Here is an 18,636-nt window from a genome sequence, read left to right on the forward strand (position 1 = left end):
ATAAAAAAAATGAAGGCATCTGAAATAAATGCATTAATATTTCTTACTTCCGGATCAACACCGGAAGCACGCCTCACGCCATTGTCGGAAAGTTGAAGAGTCATCGGCAGTAAAGAAGGAAATTCGCCGGTTAGAAATGAAGAAGGCAACAGTACCAACCACAATGCCGCCTACTGATCCAGCAAAGATATCTAAAGTTGTCGTCCATCCGCTGGTCCTTCTAAGCGTGGTGGACCACTTTAATCGGATGGGGAAAGTTGGAAATGTGAAACGAGTTGTTGGTGTTCTTCTTGGTTCAAATAGACAAGGAGTTCTTGACGTTTCAAATAGTTTTGCAGGTATACATAACACTGTTAATTTGATGGATTAGACCATACAATGTTGTGAACAAGTGCAATTTCTGAAGATTTTTTTCCTCCATATCTTGTAAAAGTGGGGGTCAAAAGTGTGGTTTGTAAATACGGTCTCTGTCACTCAGCTGACGGAGCATGCTTTTGTGGCTCAGTCGGTAGAGCCGTAGATTTCCACGTCGATTCCTGGTCGGGGCACTCGACAGGAATATGTATTTTCCCTGTTCTTTACATTGGCGCTCAACTAAATAACCCACGTTGGTGGTGTTTGGAAGGGTCTTGCATGTCTTCGAGGACGAAGACTTCGAGAAAGGAGGGAGGAGTGTAGCGGGATTGGACTGGGTCGATCATCGGTGACCAGGTAGCTCAGTCCGTAGATAGCTAGAGCACTCGGCTAGTGTTTCGGAGGGTCCCGGGTTCGAATCCCGGTCTGGCCGCTACATTTTCTCCTCTCCTGTTACAAAATTGGCGCCTAACTAAATAACCAACCGTGGTGGTGTTTGGAAGGGTCTCGTATGTCTTCGAGGGCGAAGACTTTGAGAAAGGAGGGAGGAGTGTAGCGGGATTGGACTGGGTCGAACATCGGTGACCAGGTAGCTCAGTCGGTAGATAGCTAGAGCACTCGGCTAGTGTTTCGGAGGGTCCCGGGTTCGAATCCCGGTCTGGCCGCTACATTTTCTCCTCTCCTGTTGCATCTTAAAGGAAAACATGGATACCAATTATTTACCTAGTTAATTATAATCATTAATGTAACAGGAGAAAAGAAAATATCAGACTTGGATTCGAACCTTGCACCTATGAACTCAAGGACAGTACTAGCCAAAAGCTCAACAAATTGAAACACCTGATGATTGACCCAATTTAATCTTGCTACACTCCAGTCCTCCCTCCTTTTTCAAAGTCTTCATCTACGGTGGTCTTCACTCTCAAAGACTAGTCCAATGATATTAGATGTCGATATTAAGAAACTTCTAATAGACAATACCGTCATCTAATATTGGACCCCTATATGAGTCTTTGCAAGTTCCACCCTCAAACTAGGGCGCAAGTTTGACACTAAATGACAGAATGAAAACTTACCAGAATGTCATAAAACATGTATAGCGTGAATCAGTATATAGTTTATATCCATGAACACATCCAGTTATATTAAGTGGTATGACAAAATATAAATCTACGGAATAATCACACATTTTATAGGTGACCCATAGCAATCGTGTTCAGCATTATATAATATAGGTTAAATCCTATTCAAATTTTCGTCACTTTGGGTTTATAAAGTTATAAGGATAGTGTATGAAGTGGAAAGATAATATTAACAATGGTAACCAAGGTTGTTTATATGCATGGAGACAACTATTTTTATCAGTTCTGATGAATTCTGGAAATATTTAAATAAATTAATACATTTTAATCGAAATACTGCAAGATACTTTTAAGATACTGATATTTTTACTTAGTCTTTCCGTCACCATTCCGTAATTTGTAACTACAGAGTAAAAATGGTGACGGGTAGACTTACAAATAGTGGTGGGGGTAAAGAAATGTCTAAATTCAGTATAAAAGTGCAATAGTGATGTTTTGTATTTAACATGATTTGGGATAATTCATTCAGGATGTGAAAGGTAATTAGAGTAAACACAACTACGCCATGTGAATCCTGCCTCGATTGTTAGAAGATAGACACAACGTAATGATCTAAAGTGTCTCGTCGTGCTATATCTCAAGTACCTCGAAGACATATACAGGACCTAACAATTTAATAGACTACAGTACTGCTAACCCATTATAACATTCACTTTAAAGTAAAAATATGTGACTATTACGGATAAAAAATATATCTCAATGTCATTATCTAACAGTGATTTTTTAGGTCACCTGAGACAAAGTCTCAAGTGACCTATTCTAATCGCCTTTTGTCCGTCGTCGTCCGTCGTGCGTCGTCGTCCGTCGTCCGTCGTATGTCCGTAAACAATTTACATTTTCGACTTCTTCTCCAAAACTGCTGAAGCAATTTCAATGAAATTTTGCAGAAACCTTCTTAGGCATAAGGCCAATCAAAATTGTGAATTATATGGTCCCCACCTCCCAGGGGGCTGTGGGAGGGGCCAAAAGGGGTAAAATTGAGTAAAATTTCAAAAATCTTCTTCTCTACTCACAGATGTGGTAGAATCAAATACTCTTCATAGATAGAAAGGTCTTAAGGTCCTTTACAAAAATTGTGAATTATATGACACTGGGGTCTCTAGTTTCCGCCTGGGGAGGGGGTTATGTTTACTATAGTTTATATTGGGAAAACACATTTTTGCGCATTATTTGGTCATTTGTAATAGGAAATGAGTCAAATGTTGTCAGAATTATCAGTATGAGATGGCCATTTAATCCTATTAACAAATTTTCTATGACTGACCCCCAGGGGCCTTAGGGGCGGGGTCAAAAGGGGTCAAATAGGCTAAAACTTCAAAAATCTTCTTCTGAAATACTGGAACTGGTAGAATCAAATACTTTTCATAAATAGAAAGGTCTTAAGGTCCTTTACAAAAATTGTGAATTATATGACCCTGGGGTCTCACGTTTCCCCCTGGGGAGGGGGTCAAGTTTACTATAGTTTATATAGGGAAAACACATTTATGAACATTATTTGCCTATTTTTCATAGGAAATTAGTCAAACTGGGTTAGAATTATTAGCCTGAGATAGCATTTTAACATCATATCCATATTGTTCATGGCTGACCCCCAGGGGCCAGAGGGGCGGAGCCAAAAGGGGTCAAAGTGGTAATTTCAAAAATCTTCTTTTTGAATTCACAGATTTGATGGACCCAGATACTCTTGATAGATTGGAAGGTCTTAAGGCCCTTTACAAAAAATTGTGAATTTCATGGTCCTGGGATCTCAGATTTTCCCCTGGGGAGGGGGTCAAATTTACTATAGTTTATAAAGGAAAAACACATTTAAGAACATTATTTGCTTAGTTTTCATAGGAAATTAGTCAATCTGGGTTAGAATTATTAGCCTGAGATAGCATTTTAACATCATATTCATATTGGTCTTGGCCGATCCCCAGGGACGAGAGGGGCGGGGCCAAAAGGGGTCCAAATGGATAACATTTCAAAAATCTTTCTTCTGAATTCACATAATCTTCATAGATTAAAAAGTCAAATTTATAAAATCACTGACTGACTTCAAGGGCCTGATGGGCCAATATATAGTGTTTATATGCATGTCTTTGTTTCATTCTGTATCTGAAATCAGGTGACCGTTAAGGCCTATGGGCCTCTTGTTAGATACATTTGGGGCTGAATAAAGGCCCCTTGGCCTAGAGAAATTTTGCGGTATTTTCCCAATTTTATGTTAATATGTCCCCAAATAAAGAAAAACTCTTTAAGATACTGTATTTTCCCTAATAAGGGTGTCAGACCGAGGGGGGGGAGGAGGCGCCGTTATTTAAGACCATTTTTAGATGTTTTTAGATTGGAATTACATAATACAGATATACAGTAACTAAGTATTCATAAAACCTGTATAGACATCGCTAAAATGACAAAATTAGCACCTGCCACAAAAATTATATGAAATTAGTTGATTATTTCAGCCAAAAACGTTGGGGCGCAATTATTAGAGGAGGCGCTCTTAATAAGGAAAATATGGTACAGTGTATACATATTTCAAGAAAAATACAATGTAAATTTTTCCCAGTTGAAAAGGTGCAGGCCTCTGAAATTATTGAATAAGAAAATCACTGTCTAAAGTGGTAGGGTCACATAAAATGGCTTTGAAGTTAAGGACGAAATGTAAATGTTATGATACTATTAAAAAATCCGCTTTGAAGGTTTTCATTATGAATTTTTAATATGTGTACAATTTGTTATCACATGTGAGTGGACTTGCACAACACTAAATCTTGTTGTGATTTCCATTTCTTGTTTTCTGGGGGGGGGGGGGGGGGGGAGTTTTTCATCTCTACATTTATGGACATGATGTATATTGATTTATGTTATTGTGACATCTATGAGTTGGCTTTGCGATTGGACCTCTATTAATCCTGGCCTTATTATTATATACCGGTATTTATCTATTTTTATTAATATGTTGAATGATAATTGTGTGGTGGTTTTTCAGTGCCTTTTGATGAAGATGACAAAGACAAGAATGTGTGGTTCTTAGATCACGATTACTTGGAGAGCATGTATGGCATGTTCAAGAAAGTCAATGGTAAATAGTTTGGAAAATTGTTTGTAATTGTGACTTGAAGCAGCACCCACGGCAACAAAAGAAATTGATTATATAATACAGTAAATCTGTTGCAGTTAAAGATTCATTACCAAAGTAGCATCATAAGTGTATCTTCAAACAATTCTGAATTCAGTCTTAGTCTCTTAGACATCGAGAACAACTGTGTTGGATCATAATTTTGATAAAGGCAAACAATTACCAAGTAAGTAAACAATTACCATGTAGTTAAACAATTACCAAGAAGGTAAACTATTACCAAGAAGGTAAACTATTACCAAGAAGGTAAACAATTACCAAGTTAGTAAACAATTACACGTACCAAGTAGGTAAACAATTACCAAGTAGGTAAACAATTACCAAGTAGGTAAACAATTACCAAGTAGGTAAACAATTACCAAGTTAGTAAACAATTACCAAGAAGGTAAACAATTACCAAGTAGGTAAACAATTACCAAGTAGGTAAACAATTACCAAGTAGGTAAACAATTACCAAGTAGGTAAACAATTACCAAGTTAGTAAACAATTACCAAGTAGGTAAACAATTACCAAGTAGGTAAACAATTACCAAGTAGGTAAACAATTACCAAGTAGGTAAACAATACACGTACCAAGTAGGTAAACAATTACCAAGTAGGTAAACAATTACCAAGTAGGTAAACAATTACCAAGTTAGGTAAACAATTACCAAGTAGTAAACAATTACCAAGTAGGTAAACAATTACAGTACAAGTAGGTAAACAATTACCAATAGGTAAACAATTACCAAGTAGGTAAACAATACACGTACCAAGTAGGTAAACAATTACCAAGTAGTAAACAATTACCAAGTAGGTAAACAATACACGTACCAAGTAGGTAAACAATTACCAAGTTAGTAAACAATTACCAAGTAGGTACAATTACAAGTAGGTAAACAATTACCAAGTAGGTAAACAATAACTACCAAGTAGGTAAACAATTACCAAGTAGGTAAACAATTACCAAGTAGGTAAACAATTACCAAGTAGGTAAACAATTACCAAGTAGGTAAACAATTACCAAGTAGGTAAACAATTACCAAGTTAGTAAACAATTACCAAGTAGGTAAACAATTACCAAGTTAGTAAACAATTACCAAGTAGGTAAACAATACACGTACCAAGTAGGTAAACAATTACCAAGTAGGTAAACAATACACGTACCAAGTAGGTAAACAATTACCAAGTAGGTAAACAATACACGTACCAAGTAGGTAAACAATTACCAAGTAGGTAAACAATTACCAAGTAGGTAAACAATTACCAAGTAGGTAAACAATTACCAAGTTAGTAAACAATTACCAAGTAGGTAAACAATTACCAAGTAGGTAAACAATTACCAAGTAGGTAAACAATTACCAAGTAGGTAAACAATTACCAAGTAGGTAAACAATTACCAAGTAGGTAAACAATTACCAAGTAGGTAAACAATTACCAAGTAGGTAAACAATTACCAAGTAGGTAAACAATTACCAAGTAGGTAAACAATTACCAAGTAGGTAAACAATTACCAAGTAGGTAAACAATACACGTACCAAGTAGGTAAACAATTACCAAGTAGGTAAACAATTACCAAGTAGGTAAACAATTACCAAGTTAGTAAACAATTACCAAGTAGGTAAACAATTACCAAGTAGGTAAACAATTACCAAGTAGGTAAACAATACACGTACCAAGTAGGTAAACAATTACCAAGTAGGTAAACAATTACCAAGTAGGTAAACAATTACCAAGTAGGATATAAACAAGTAGGTAAACAATTACCAAGTAGGTAAACAATTACCAAGTAGGTAAACAATTACCAAGTAGGTAAACAATTACCAAGTAGGTAAACAATTACAAGTAGGTAAACAATTACCAAGTTAGTAAACAATTACCAAGTAGGTAAACAATTACCAAGTAGGTAAACAATTACCAAGTAGGTAAACAATACACGTACCAAGTAGGTAAACAATTACCAAGTAGGTAAACAATTACCAAGTAGGTAAACAATTACCAAGTAGGTAAACAATTACCAAGTAGGTAAACAATTACCAAGTAGGTAAACAATTATCAAGTAGGTAAACAATACACGTACCAAGTAGGTAAACAATTACCAAGTAGGTAAACAATTACCAAGTAGGGGGTAATACACAATTACCAAGTAGGTGTAATTTAAATATTTGATAGATTACAGATGTACACAGGAAAATGAAATTGTTTGAATTGAAATGAAATTTATGATTTCAGCAAGAGAAAAAGTTGTTGGGTGGTACCACACTGGCCCCAAACTTCACCAGAATGATGTAGCCATCAATGAACTGATCAGGAGATACTGCCCTAACTCTGTCCTCGTTGTCATTGATGCCAAGCCAAAAGACCTGGGTCTGCCCACAGAAGCTTACATATCAGTGGAAGAAGTCCATGATGTAAGTATTCATGTTTAACTTTCAAATATCTCTATACAAATCTAAAATTTACTAGGAAAGGAGCATCTATTCATTGATTAAAAACTGGGAAAATAGCATAAAAATTGATGATTGGAATCGGTTTGTACAACCAATGGGATATATCTATTATTAATCAGTTGCTAGTATATCATTTAAAATACTCAGAAATTTATGATTTTTTTTTTAATTTATTTTTTATTCATTTTTTTCAAGAAATATACACATCACAACATATACAGAAGATACATGAAAGACGAGTACAATAGAAGTTACATTTGTAGAGTTATTTCAAATTGAATATTTTAACGTATCTACATACATATATTTACAAGTAACTTATTAACGTAACAAATACACACATACTACCATTCACATAAAAGATCTATCAAGAGTTATTTCCCTTCCTACAGATGTAGTGAGAAAGTGAACTAGGGGAGACAACTCTTGATAAAAAATATAAAAAAGAGGGGGGGAGTAAACCTAGGTCACAGATCTTTCAATAATTTTTAAAATATTACTGTTTATACATTTAACCAATTTTGTAATTCTGCAAGTGCTTGTGGTTTCCGCTTTAAATTACTGTTGGATATTATAATCCTGTGAGCTTTTAGTTCAAATTTAATATGATTTTTTAGACTGTTTAAATTGAGTTCTTTTTCTAGACATTTGCAGTTGTAAATGTATTGTTTTACTAGAAGCAGTATCAAATTTTCAATAGGGAAATTAGTATTTGTACTATCTTGTTTGCTGAAGATAAAATCCTGTTTTTCAAATCTAAGACTTAAATTATTAGTAATTATAGAAATTCTTAATTGTTCAATCAAATTTGATACATTTTCACAGTCCCAAAATATATGAGTGATTGTTTCTGGATGTGTTTTACAAAATGTACATAGATTATTGTTTGATTTATCAATTTTTAAAAGAAATGTTATTGTAGTTAGTATTCTGTGATTTATTCGGAATTGTAACCATTGAAGCTTTGAGCTAGTAGTATCATTAAAAGGTTGTTTATAAATATTTCCCCATTCATCCCGATCAATTTCAAAATTTTGATTCCATTTATTTTGAGCAGTATGTATAACTTCATTTTTGATTAAAACATTATATATATTTTGAACACCTTTTTCACAATTTAAAATCAATTAGAGGTTTATTGGTATGTTAGGAAGAGTTATATATTTTTCAGAGTCAAAACTTTGTTGATTGTTTCTGATGACATGATTAATGGCATTTTTCATACCCTGATATTCTAGAATATTGGTCTGAATATTATACATTTCACGAAATTCTTCTAGACTATATATGGATTTGTGTTTTCAAAATGTTATAGATAAATATAACACCCTTTTCATACCATAACTTCTTAAAAATAACTTTATGATTTATTCTGATTTCATTATTAAACCAAATAGGGTTTCTAAAATATTTGTTTTGTAAATATTACTTGAACTTAAGGTCGTACACCAAGCCTCTAGAACATCTCTCCAAAATAAATTTTTACAATTTTTAGATTGCTTTTTGTGTGTTCAATTCCGGTATTCGCTAATTTTTGTTTGTCAAATAGAGATCTTAGAATAATATCCCAGTTTCCTTCTTTACAATAAATTCTTCTTATCCAAAATACTTTTAGAGCAGTTATAAAAGATTTTAGATGAATCATTTTAAGCCCCCCTTCCTCATATTTTTAGCCCACCATCATCAGATGGTGGGCTATTCAAATCGCCTTTTGTCCGTGGTCCGTGGTCCGTCCTTCCGTCCTTCCATCCGTTAACAATTCTTGTTACCGCTATTTCTCAGAAATTCTCTTGGATTTTGACAATTGAAGTTTGTTACCGCTAATTCTCAAAAAGTATTAAAGGGATCTGTGTCAAATTGCATGTGCTGGTTCCCCTAGGGGTCTAGTTGTGCATATTGCATTTTGGGACCAATCTGTCAACAAGATGGCCGACAGGCCGCCATCTTGGATTTTGATAGTTAAAGTTTGTTACTGCTATTTCTCAGAAAGTGCTGAAGGGATTCTTCTCAAATTTCACATGTAGGTTCCGCTATGGCTCTTGTTATGCATATTGAATTTTGGTACCGATTGGTCAACAAGATGGCCGACAGGCCGCCATCTTGGATTTTGACAATTGAAAATTGTTACCGCTATTTCTCAAAAAGTACTAAAGGGATCTGTGTCAAATTGCATGTGCAGGTTCCCCTAGGGGTCTAGTTGTGCATATTGCATTTTGGGACCAATCTGTCAACAAGATGGCCGACAGGCCGCCATCTTGGATTTTGATAGTTAAAGTTTGTTACTGCTATTTCTCAGAAAGTGCTGAAGGGATTCTTCTCAAATTTCACATGTAGGTTCCGCTATGGCTCTTGTTATGCATATTGAATTTTGGTACCGATTGGTCAACAAGATGGCCGACAGGCCGCCATCTTGGATTTTGACAATTGAAAATTGTTACCGCTATTTCTCAAAAAGTACTAAAGGGATCTGTGTCAAATTGCATGTGCAGGTTCCCCTAGGGGTCTAGTTGTGCATATTGCATTTTGGGACCAATCGGTCAACAAGATGGCCGACAGGCCGCCATCTTGGATTTTGATAGTTAAAGTTTGTTACTGCTATTTCTCAGAAAGTGCTGAAGGGATTCTTCTCAAATTTCACATGTAGGTTCCGCTATGGCTCTAGTTATGCATATTGAATATTGGTACCGATCGGTGAACAAGATGGCCGACAGGACGCCATATTGGATTTTGACAATTAAAGTTTGTTACCGCTATTTCTCAGAAATTACTGAAGGGATCTGTGTCAAATTGCATGTGCAGGTTCCCCTAGGGCTCTAGTTGTGCATATCGTATTTTCAGACCGATCGGTCAACAAGATGGCCGACAGGCCGCCATCTTGGATTTTAATAGTTAAAGTTTGTTACCGCTATTTCTCAGAAAGCCTTTATAAGGGATTTTTCTCAAATTTCACATGTAGGTTTCTCTAGGGCCCTATTTGTGCATATTGCATTTTGGGACTGATCGCTCAACAATATGGCCGACAGGCCGCCATCTTGGATTTTGACAATTGATGTTTGTTACCGCAATTTCTCAAAAAAAGTACTGACGGGAGTTGTCTCAAATTTTATGTGCAGGTTCCTAGGTCCCTGGTTATGCATATTGCATTTTGGTACCGATCGATGAACAAGATGGCCGACAGGCTGCCATCTTGAATTTGGGTAGTTGAAGCTTGTAACCGCTATTTCTCAGAAAGTACTGAAGTGATATGTCTCAAATTTTATATGTAAGTTCCACTAGGACCTTAGTTGTGCATATTGCATTTTCGGATTGATCGTCAAAAAGATGGCCGACAGGTAGCCATCATGGATTTTGATAATATTGAAGTTTGTTACTGTTATGTATCTCAGAAAGTACTCAAAGGATCTTTCTCCATATGAAGTAATATGTAGTGAAAGTTTGAAAAGCAGAGAAAAGATCCCTCTTTCGTTTGTCAGACATAGATCATTCTTTGGTGGGCGCCAAAATCCCTCTGGGATCTCTTGTTTAATAATTACATCTCTTTTAATTTGATCCGGTTTACCATTCCATAAAAAATCAAAGCACAGACAATTAATTTGTTTAATATACAAGTTATCAGGATTTGGAAGCGATATTACAGCTATTTTGCCAATTGGTGTTAGAATTCTTTTGTTCCAAATTGAAATTAGTGATTTTAGTTTTGCAAGTTTTTTGTCGAAATTCATTTGGATTATTCTGCTTAAAGTATCCAATTTTGGGGATGTAACCATATATGAACATGCCTTTCCCCATCATACCCACATATGTGTATCCAGTTGCAGCAGCACTCCAGGCAGTACTGTTTCCAAAAGCCACCACTCACCAAATTGAATGCTCCACCCAATAACTAGTAAACACATTGAAATTGATTGGAAACATCAAACATAAGTTGTTTACCTACTTTTCCCCCCAGAATTATTTCATTATTTTTTAGAATTTTACTAAACAAGGCAAAAACCTTTGTGCTAGGGACTATATAGTATTAAACATCGCATTTTGATGTTGAGCCTCAAAATGGAAGTCAAAGAGTCAAATCAATTTGATATCATTATCTGTTATAAAACAAAATGCTATAAAATCATGTATACAGACCAAATAACCCACAGAATGGTTAAAAATATGTGTTTGGATCTACATCATATTCAATACCCAATAGATTAAAGCATGTGGTTCCCCATTTTAAGTTAAGATTAGAATTAAATGTATTATTACTGTACTTCATACTGCCAATCCAAATTACCTGGGTCTTGGAGAAATTCATTTTTAAAACAGATATATTAGCATAGAAATTTAGTGATTTGAGAGTTTGATCTAAAGATTTTTTTTGAGCCATCTAAAATAACAGACGTGTCATCAGCAAATTGAGATAATAGAATTTCATCTTCATGTAATAGTATACCTTTAATATCTTCATTATTTCTTAGTAGTATGGATAAAATTTCTGCACATAAAATAAAAATATATGAAGAGACAGGGTCACCTTGACGACATCCTCGCTCTATATGGAAAAAGTTGGACAGATTTCCCCCAATATTTACTGCTGACTGTATATCATTTCTAAAGAGTTTTATCCACTTGATTATTGTAGGACCAAAATTAAAGTATTTTAGAGTTTTATCAATAAAGTTCCAGGATACAGAGTCGAAAGCTTTTTCAAAGTCTATTAAAAGTTAAAGTCCCGGTATATTATTTTCTTCTGTTTATTGCATAACATCATATATTAACCTTGTGTTTTCGCCAATGTATCTTCCAGGGATAAATCCAGTTTGATTATTAGCTCACCTGGTCCAAAGGACCGAGGTGAGCTTATGAGATACGGCAGCGTGCGGCGTCCGGCGTCCGTCAACAATCGACTTCTTCTCCATAACCGCTGGTCGGATTTCAACAAAATTTGACTGGTAGCATCCTTATGGGCTACTAACTGAAAATTGTACAAATGATGGGGCTGACCCCCCGGGGGCCTGAGGGGCGGGGCCAAAAGGGGTCAATTTGGCTATTTCCATATAAACGACTTCTTCTCTGAAACTAAGCATGAGATAGCACTCATAATGCAATTGTAGTATCGTTATATATATAGCACTCATAATGCAATTGTAGTATCGTTATAGGGTGGGGATTCAAAATTGTACAAATGATGGGGCTGACCCCCGGGGGGCCTGAGGGGCGGGGTCAATAGGGGTCAATTTGGCTATTTCCATATACACGACTTCTTCTCTGAAACCAAGCATGGGATAGCACCCATAATGCAATGGTAGCATCCTTATAGGGTGGGGATTCAAAATTGTACAAATAATGGGGCTGACCCCCCGGGGGCCTGAGGGGCGGGGTCAAAAGGGGCCAATTTGGCTATTTCCATATAAACGACTTCTTCTCTGAAACTAAGCATGGTATAGCACCCATAATGCAATGGTAGCATCCTTATAGGGTGGGGATTCAAAATTGTGTAAATGATAGGGCTGACCCCCTGGGGGCCTGAGGGGCGGGGTCAAAAGGGGTTAATTTGGCTATTTTCATATAAATGACTTCTTCTCTGCAACTAAGCATGGTATAGCACCCATTATGCAATGGTAGCATCCTTATAGGGTGGGGATTCAAAATTGTGCAAATGATGGGGCTGACCCCCCGGGGGCCCTGAGGGGCGGGGTCAAAAGGGGTCAATTTGGCTATTTCCATATAAACGACTTCTTCTCTGAAACTAAGCATGGTATAGCACCCATAATGCAATGGTAGCATCCTTATAGTGTGGGGATTCAAAATTGTGCAAATGATAGGGCTGACCCCCCGGGGGCCTGAGGGGCGGGGTCAAAAGGGGTCATTTTGGCTATTTCCATATAAATGACTTCTTCTCTGCAACTAAGCATGGTATAGCACCCATAATGCAATGGTAGCATCCTTGTAGGCTGGGGATTCCAAATTGAGCAAATGATAGGGCTGACCCCCGGGGGCCTGAGGGGCGGGGTCAAAAGTGGTCAATTTCCATATTAATGACTTTTTCTCTGCAACTTAACATGGGATTGCGCTCATAATGCAATGGTTACATCCTTATAGGGTTTGGTTCAAAATTTTGCAAATGATGGGGCTGACCCCCCGGGGGCCTGAAGGGTGGGGTCAAAAGGGGTCAATTTGGCTATTTCCAAATAAACGACTTCTTCTCTGCAACTAAGAATGGAAGAGCACTTATAATGCAATGGTAGCATCCTAATAGGGTTGGGATTTGAAATTGTACAAATGATAGGGCTGACCCCCGGGCCTTAAACGGCAATAGATGCGAGGTCAAAAAGGTCAATTAGGCTACTATTTTCATATAAATTACTTTGTCTCTGAACCTATGTATTGGATAGCATATTTGTATTCAAAATTAAACTTTGGGAGTCAATTTTGCTTATTTTTCTAATTGTCAGAGTCTTGTGATAATTACTAACAAAAAACCAGGTGAGCGATACAGGCCCTCTGGGCCTCTTGTTGCTAATTAATTTACTGATTACCTTTTTGAATCGTTCTGCTATTGCGCCTGATGCTAATTTATATATTATTTAAAAGTGTTATCGGCCTCCAATTACTTAATTTATCGCGGGGTTTATTGCCTTTTGGAATGCATGTAATTATTCCTTGTTTTTGAGTTATTTAAAGTTCTGATGTGCTAAAACTATAATTAAGCGATCTTAAAACAAATGGTCCCAATTGCTTCCAAAATATTTTCAAAAATTCCACTGTAAAACCGTCAGAGACAGGACTTTTATCATTTTTCATTTTTAGCAGTGTGTTGTTTAATTCATTTATTGTAAGGGGTCCTTCAATATTTAAAGATTCTTGCTCTGATAATTTAGGAACAGTATAAGATTCTAGAAGTTGTTCAAGATTGACATTACTTAGTGTGATATTTTCTTTATATAAGTTATTATAGTAATTTTCAGATCATAAAGATAAATTTATGATTTTTAATCATATTATGTGATTGTATCCTTCATGTTTTTAAATAAATAATAAATACTCAATTTCTAATGTAAGATGTAATGACAGGTGAACTGTGTATTTGTCGGTGTCTGGACATTAATTTTGACTGCGATTTTCATGTAGTAAGTGTGTATTATAACTTCTAGACTAAATAGGGCACAATAAACGCTCCAGGGGCGTGAAATTTTATAAAGAGGGGCGTCTGATAAAAAACAAAATTTGAGACTCAAAAGTGTGTCAGAAAACTTATATCATATGTACCTGTACCGTCAACATTGTTGTAAGTTCATTTTCTAAACATTGTTTAACAAACAAATATATTAATTGGCTTGGATGTTTGAAAACACATTCACTTGATCATGAATATTGTATCACTTAGCTTAGCTTAGGAAACTTGCTGACATGTGTATAAAATGACAAAAGGTCAATCTCAGTCGTGTCAATTTCTGGCTAGACTTTAATTAGGTCATGACTGCGAGTTTCTCCGATATCACTTGCATTGCATTTTGCTACAAAATGTGAAATAAAATCAAACATTAGTTATTTCAATTCCAAACATATCACTACCTTGCAATCAGCGTGTCAGAGGCCATGTCGGTAACAAAGCTGCCATAATGTGATTTTTTACACTTGGAGCAGTGCATCATGGGAGCACATGTGTGAAGAGGTGTTACAGTGCATTCATATGGAAAATGGCAAGGTGTGTTTTACTAGGTGGGTTACCGAGGATCGATTATTTACTACACCAATCGATTATCGTATTTGGTAAGCTATCATTGATCGACAACGGATTATACCTGACAATCGGAACACCTTGAAAAAGAAGTCAGACTTGAATTATGTGTGAAAATTCTTAGGAATTCTAAAATTTTCTCTTACTTGTTGCTATAGGACGGTACTCCAACTTCAAAGACGTTTGATCACGTACCAAGTGAGATCGGTGCTGAGGAGGCGGAGGAGGTAGGCGTGGAACATCTTCTCAGGTAAGTCACTGGCCTAGTGGGAGGGCACATCTCTAGCCCTAGCATTATGTTGTAAATTCTCATTTTGATAATAGCCAAATGTTGTCCTATTCAGACAAGACTTCTTGAATTGATATTATGTTAAGTATCATTATTACGGTAAACCTTCGGTTAGTTCGAACAAAATTTAATAAATATTGATGGACCAGTTCGAATTATCCGAAATTAAGCTTCAGGAAAAAATCGCGAGTTCGAACTATCCTGGTTGAAATTGGTAAAAATCAGTTTTGAGTACCGATGTACCTGGCATAAGCAATGTAAGGCAGAAAATCAATAGGGAAAGTATTTAGTTTCCTGAAGATAATATATTCAATCATTTTCTCATAAACATGAGCATTTAATTTGTGAATTTATGATTAATTGCGTAGCAGAAGACGCATGCATAAGTGCATGTGGACAAGGCCCCAAACAGCACCGTTCACGATCGCGGCCTAGAATTTACATCGACGTCCGTTAACTGAGATAGAAACTTTATTTAAACCATAGAAAATCTAGTTAGATCTTTATATTTCCTAAAAAACGTTAATTTATTTATTTACTTTTTTAGTTAAAGAAAGTCCGGTTGCATTTACGAAACTGCTGTTGAAAATATATGTTTACATTCAGATCGTAAAATTAGGTCACAATCGCACTGTGACTGTCAGATTGTCCAAAACCCGATTGCATATTGTCTGCTTCTAAAATTACGTGACTAGTTTTAACCTAATGAAAAGCTGCGTATCTATTGTTTAATTACCCAACATGTGGATTGTTTTGGCTGGAGCTGAATATGTAATCACACCCACTTGCTGTGACCCAGCGGCTGGCTTTTGATGCTCGCTGTGACACCTCGTAACTGGCCTGTCCAAGCCAGCATGAGGTACATGTTTACAGGTAATTTAACACCTTGATCGGCTGACTAAAAATAGACTGAATGCATATTTTCATGTCGACTTAAACTGATATTTGTATCTAGATTGAACTTAACAAACATTGGCGATTTCTTCCATGTGTTTCTATGAAGTACAGCGAATTTAAATATACATTGTCGGGGCCTAAGATTAAACATTTGGCCTTACTGCTTTGTGTACGATATATCGGCATGAATAATTGTTATTTATGACTTAAAATGTTCATTACTTATCTGTCGTATGGTCATTATAATGATCATTTATACAATCTTTATTCCAAACACCAAAACTGTTGCAATATGCAAAATGGGCCTCTTGTTTGGGAACCCCATTGCGCCGATTTGCCGACAAAAATTTTACTTTTACGTTCATAATTTTACGTGTACGAACTATCCGAAATAGGATTGGTTATAAAAAGTCAGTGTTCGAACTATCACTAGCTAAAAAATTACAGTTTTTCTGGAAACAACTGCGTGTTCGAACTATCACTAGCTAAAAAATTACTGTTTTTCTGGAAACAACTGCGTGTTCGAACTATCCGGCTATTCGAATTAACCGGAGGTTTACCGTATTATCATTATTATTTTCTATTCACACTTGTAAAGGACCATTATCACAGCAAACAGCTCTCAAATCAGTAAGGAAGAAAACCACATAATGCAGTTATACATTTTCTAGAACCAAGAGAAAACCCAATAAAAATACACAGGGTTTGTGGTGGGTGTACATAAATCCCCTAATCCTAAGGTAATTGGAATGGAGTCCTTTTGATTCTAAAAAATAAGAAGGAAAAAACATTTATATATAAACTTAACATATCTGAGGTATTTACTGTTGTATTTGTGTATAACAGGGATATAAAGGACACGACAGTCGGTTCGTTATCACAGAGGATCACAAACCAACTAATGGGCCTGAAGGGACTACATTCTCACATCACAGATATCAACAGTTACCTACAGAAAGTCACGTCACAACAGCTACCCGTCAATCACCAGATTATATACCAACTCCAGGACGTGTTTAACCTCCTCCCCGACGTCAACCTCCAACACTTTGTTAAATCTGTGTACGTAAAAACCAATGATCAGATGTTGGTTGTGTATCTGGCCTCGCTCATCAGGTCTGTCATCGCTTTACACAATCTTATAGGGAACAAACTACAGAATCGGGAAGCAGAGAAAAGTGAGGTTAAAGACTTAAGTAAGGAGAAGAAAGAGAAAAAGGAAAAGGAGGAAAAAGAGAAGGACTCTGATAAGAAGGATTCTGATAAGAGTAAAACAGACGACAAGAAAGACACTAAGAGTAAAAGTGGAAAGTGAAAGTAGAAGCAAGTTTTAGGTATAAAAAAGTGATAATGGAAAGTGCTAATTCATCATGAATAGTGCTGTTTTACTATACACACTACACGGTGAGGTTACAGCAGATATTGTCAGCAGATTATAGGTGTGGGCAAAAAGGTCATTCTGGTGGCCAAGTATCTCACATTTGTAACAATCCCACAAATGGTTGTCAAGGACTCACTGTTTTCTCAAGGGAAGAGAAGTTCTTTATGGAGTATTACATTGTTTTGGTTTGAATATTGAAGGAATAGTACAATTCTGAAATCTCTATTGATCCTCCTGGAGTTTGTTCAGAGCTGATACAGTTAACCTATCATAAAGAGAATAAAAAACAGCTTGAAGAATGATGATACTGCTATGTGAAACATTGCTGTAGTTTCCAAGGTTAATACTTTGGGTAAACAGATTATTCCCAGCTGGTTAATGTTAGCTTCCATTGGATCATTTGTCACACTAATTCAGTTTGTCATTAGTGTAAGTTATCATAATAATTGTATTATATATATATTTCTGTTGATCATTTTCTTCATTGAAATAAAGATGATATTGTACATTTGATTGGTTTTAATGTGATTGTTGAAAATGTATTTTAATATGGCCAGTAATTGAATAAGATCAAAATTAATTTAGAAATATCCCATCCCTTTAGTTTTAAGCCTTTGTTGGAAAGTTGATATGCACTGACCTATAATGCTACAGGATTTTAGTTGTACTACGTAATTATAACATGTAAAGATAAAAAGAGGCCCATGGGCATTAGGTCACCTGAGTTTGGATACAGAATGAAACAAAGACATAAAAACCCTATATATATATTAGCCCATCAGGCCCTTGAAATCAGTCCATGATTTTTTAAATTTGACTTTTTAATATATGAATAGTATTTGGTTCCATCAAATCTGTGAATTCAAAAGAAATTTTTAGTCATTTGACCGCATTTGGCCCTGCCTCACTGGTCCCTGGGGGTCTGCCAGGACCTATATGGATATGATGTTACAATACTATCTCAGGATAATTATACTTACCAAGTTTGACTTATTTTCTACATTAAAAATGAGCAAATGATGCTCATAAATGTGTGGTTCCAATATAAACTATAACAGATTTGACCTCCTATCCAGGGGAAAATCTGAGATACTAGGGCCATGAAATTTACAATTTTTGTAAAGGGCCTTATGACTTTTTAATCCAGGAAGAGCATTTGGTTCCATCAAATCTGAATTCAGGAGAAGATTTTTGAATTTTGAAATTTTAGCCACTTTGACCGCTTTTGGCCCCACCCCTCTGGCCCCTGGGGGTCAGCCAGGACAAGTAAATTGAGCAAATAATGCTCATAAATGTG

General features: G+C 36.0%; 1 protein-coding gene across 1 annotated transcript; it reads left to right on the forward strand.

Moving 5' to 3' along the window:
• Nucleotides 1-61: 61 nt before the first annotated feature.
• On the forward strand, nt 62-17,850 carry LOC138316212 (26S proteasome non-ATPase regulatory subunit 7-like). The gene is made up of 5 exons (XM_069257798.1): nt 62-338; nt 4,471-4,563; nt 6,832-7,010; nt 14,931-15,022; nt 16,805-17,850. Exons 1-5 carry the CDS (start codon nt 137-139, stop codon nt 17,271-17,273), a joined length of 1,035 nt encoding a protein of 344 aa, XP_069113899.1. The 5' UTR covers nt 62-136; the 3' UTR covers nt 17,274-17,850.
• Nucleotides 17,851-18,636: the final 786 nt, after the last annotated feature.

The sequence above is a fragment of the Argopecten irradians genome, chromosome 2 (assembly GCF_041381155.1).
Source record: "Argopecten irradians isolate NY chromosome 2, Ai_NY, whole genome shotgun sequence".
Taxonomy (NCBI): Eukaryota; Metazoa; Mollusca; class Bivalvia; order Pectinida; family Pectinidae; genus Argopecten; species Argopecten irradians.

What these genes read in the sequence shown, in the direction of transcription:
- LOC138316212 (XM_069257798.1), top strand. Translation starts at nt 137, where the DNA reads ATGAAGAAGGCAACAGTACCAACCACAATGCCGCCTACTGATCCAGCA. An exon ending in CATGTTCAAGAAAGTCAATG is followed by an intron (nt 4,564 to 6,831) that starts GTAAATAGTTTG and finishes TTATGATTTCAG; the next exon opens with CAAGAGAAAAAGTTGTTGGG. An exon ending in GGCGTGGAACATCTTCTCAG is followed by an intron (nt 15,023 to 16,804) that starts GTAAGTCACTGG and finishes TGTGTATAACAG; the next exon opens with GGATATAAAGGACACGACAG.